We start from the raw sequence: 3,303 nt of genomic DNA, 5'->3' as shown, positions 1-3,303 counted from the left end.
AACTCTGTTTATTAGATTTTTATTAGTTTAAAATTATGAAAAAAAGATAATTACAAAAAAAATTATGCAAATTTAATGTGTTTTATTAAAATGTGCGAAAAATCTAAAATATGTAACATTTTAAAATGGAGAGAGTATTAACCAACGTATTAGACAAAGATTACTATATGATGGATCATCTGTTTGAGAATCTAATCTCTCAAAATGTCATTAATTATTTAAAGCTTCAGGAAATATTGGTTTAATCATTCTTGATTCTTGAAGTATCTATAACTAATAGATTTTGCCTGCTGGTCTCGTTTTATACAAATTTAATGGCTGTTTCAGTCTACGTTTGATGATACAACTCCGTTGGTAGAATAACATATTGGACCAAAGTGATGGTCGATGTATATTTTATAAGTTCTTTAATGAATGATAACATGGCATTTTAAGAGAGAATCAATCAACTTTTAAAAAAAAACAGTAACCTGATTTTCAAAACGAGAACAGAGTTAAGCTGGGATAATACATTAAAGACTGAAACTAGCAACAAACCCACCTGCAAATTATGATTAGCAAAACTCAAAGCAGAGAGAGAGAGAGAGAGGCTGCTATTACTTCTCCAACAAGAAAATGTGATCTTCTGATGAGTCACTCTGCTCTCTTTTGGTGGTTGGCTGAACCAAATCAAGCTTCGACGCTCACAAGCTCATACTCGATGAGAGAAAGATTGTTATCTTCCTTGACAGAGATGTCTGTGGCCTCCTCTGCCACTTCAACACGGCCCCATCTATCAACAGCAAGCCTCATAGACCCCTTGTACATGTCAATCTTGGCATTGCGCAGGGTCACTACCTTGCCTTCTTTCATCAAATCCACTGATCAAAAAAAAGAACTAAGAACATCAATAAATCACCTAGAAGACATTATTGAAGATGCTAACTGAGAATATAAGCAAATATGAACTGAGAGTAATCAGTAATGAGACCTTGATCGTTTCGAGCAGTAAAGATAATGATACCAGTCTCATCACCAACAAGACATTCAGCAATCCGCATCTTCCGAGCCTGAGGACCACTGGGACGTCCTCCTCCTCCTCTCTGCATCACCGTCTTCGTGCTGATAACTTTCACGTTCAGCGAGTGACCATTGGTTCCTGGCCTCAGCTCATTAACTTTGGTGAACACAGGCTTCCTCAAAGCAGGTGTTGCCTCAGCCATATCTTTTTTTAATTAAAAAACCTAAAAAAAAAAAAAGTAAACTTGATCGGATCAGCACTCAGACCAATTCAATTCACAATCGAATCATCAAAACCCCCACACACTGGATCAAACGTTTTAAAGCAATTATGATCTCACACGAGTTACAGTGAACAGAGATAAAAAAAAAAAGTTTCAGCCTTTATGCCAAACATCGAATAGAACACAGAGATTCATGGAATCTACGATCGAGCAGATTAAACATAGACAATAAGAAGATCGAATTGAAATTCCAAAATGCTAGGGTCACTTACGTTTTTGGTTAGGGAGAAGAAACGACTTCTTCGTGGTTAGATCTGTCTGAGGGCGATGAACACAAAGACGCGGCGGTTTTGTTTCCGTCCAAAACTCATGTATTAAATCTATAACCTGAACATGTGTCGGATCCTTTAAAAATCTTGGATTAAAAAAAGATCCTTATACTTTGTTCAAATTTTAGATTAGCCTTATAACTTTGACTAATGCAATTTTGCACCCTCGGTTTCTCCGAATTATAACCGACTAAACCGATGGAACTTAACCGGCCAATTACGATCCGGTTCACTGGTAATCAATTCAATCAGTTTAGAGCCGAAGCTTCTGCTTCCATGGTTAACGCTCTAGTATCCAAAAATTCGATCTTTTTCTAATGTGGGTTTATAGGATTGATTACGTGTTTCTAATTGAGTTGAATGTTGTTCTGCTTAGTCAGAAAGGTTGGTGGATGATTTCACTGAGCTTGCGAGAGAGAACACTGAGAAAGGAACTCAACTCAAGACTTGTGGAACTCTAACTGCCTTTTTTTTTCTTTTTTTTTTTTTTTCTTGTAAGGTCATTTTGCTTTCGAGATATCAGAATTGGAAGTAGAATCTTGAAAGAAAAACTATTGAAAGTCTCATTGTTCTAATAAAGGGTATTTGTAAGAGGGAGTTTGTGGTGCTTCTTGTTGTTAGGCGATTCCTGAGATTTTAAATCATTTGGAGAAGATGTTTTGGTGGATTGTAGATGCTATTAGCTGACAAGTTAAGCCATGGTTCATGTTTATCTTTGCTTTCCTGCCTCATGAGTCATGATTTAGGAGAAAGGAATATTTTTTATGTGACCACTCTGATAATACCTAAGCAAGAATCAGCTGCTAATTCTGTCGGTATCTTAGAAAAATAGCATTGTCAAGCTATGAGCCTATGAATGAAGTGGAAGTGTTTTCCACACATAACGAAAGCGAACTTCATCCCCTGGGATGGATTCATCATGTACACAACATCTCTTCTCCCTCAATGTTTTTGAAGACGGTTAGTGATCTGCTTTCTTTTGACTTACAATAATAAGTTTATGCCTGTTTTACAGACTCATCCTTCTCAGGGTGGTTCAGTTAAATCTGCATACACATTGGTCGTATCATGTTTTGATACGGTTTTTTTTTTCTTTCTTTCTATCAATGTCTTTCATTTTGCAATCGTAGTGGCTCCAACCGCTAGCTCTAGGTATGTGTTTCCAAAGCTATCTTAAACCCGTTACCATGGAGGCATTTAACAGTCTACCTTTCTGTGGCCTTTTCAGTATAAAAGGTTCAAGCTTGGTCCACTGTGAGCTAAAGATATCAATAAAAAAAGCCATGACCCTATAACCGGAATAAAGTTTATGAACACAAATCACCTTGTATTAAGCTTAGCAATACGTTAAATAATGTAAGTGAATAAGTTGGTTCCTTGTCCATAGATAATAGTATAAATGAATACTGAATACATTTACTTCTTTATTTGTCCGTATAACTACGTAAATAGTAGGGCTTTTTGCAGAATTGACCTATAACTTAAAGTCAAACACAAAACTAACCTCCTTTTTTTTTGAAAATTGGTTTTGCCCTATTCACCCCACAAGTTCATATAATTTACGAAAATGCCATCAATTTTTTTTTTCTTTTTTTTTCGAAAATGACATTTTTACTCTCTCACCCTCATCATCTTCAAGTACTTACAAGATTGTCATTGTCATCAATACCACAACCACCATGAACAACCAATTTGAAGCTCTTAATGCTCCCAAAATCGATTTACCCTTCTTCTTTTTCCATTCTTGTGAA

The 3,303-nt window shown here is 35.9% G+C and overlaps 1 protein-coding gene across 1 annotated transcript; it reads right to left on the bottom strand.

Moving 5' to 3' along the window:
- Positions 1–435: 435 nt before the first annotated feature.
- Positions 436–1,584, bottom strand: LOC106309700 (uncharacterized protein At4g28440-like). The gene is made up of 3 exons (XM_013746799.1): positions 1,494–1,584; positions 971–1,222; positions 436–860 (listed from the first exon to the last, which is right to left on the bottom strand). The coding sequence occupies exons 2-3, from the start codon at positions 1,200–1,202 to the stop codon at positions 670–672; spliced, it is 423 nt and encodes a 140-aa protein (XP_013602253.1). The 5' UTR covers positions 1,203–1,222; positions 1,494–1,584; the 3' UTR covers positions 436–669.
- Between the last annotated feature and the right edge of the window lie 1,719 nt (positions 1,585–3,303).

This window comes from Brassica oleracea, chromosome C8, assembly GCF_000695525.1.
Source record: "Brassica oleracea var. oleracea cultivar TO1000 chromosome C8, BOL, whole genome shotgun sequence".
Classification (NCBI taxonomy): Eukaryota; Viridiplantae; Streptophyta; class Magnoliopsida; order Brassicales; family Brassicaceae; genus Brassica; species Brassica oleracea.
The sequence above is the reverse complement of the archived record's forward strand: the minus strand, read 5'-3'. Positions and strand labels throughout refer to the sequence as shown.

What these genes read in the sequence shown, in the direction of transcription:
- LOC106309700 (XM_013746799.1), bottom strand. Translation starts at nt 1,202, where the DNA reads ATGGCTGAGGCAACACCTGCTTTGAGGAAGCCTGTGTTCACCAAAGTT. An exon ending in TACTGCTCGAAACGATCAAG is followed by an intron (nt 861 to 970) that starts GTCTCATTACTG and finishes TTTTTTGATCAG; the next exon opens with TGGATTTGATGAAAGAAGGC.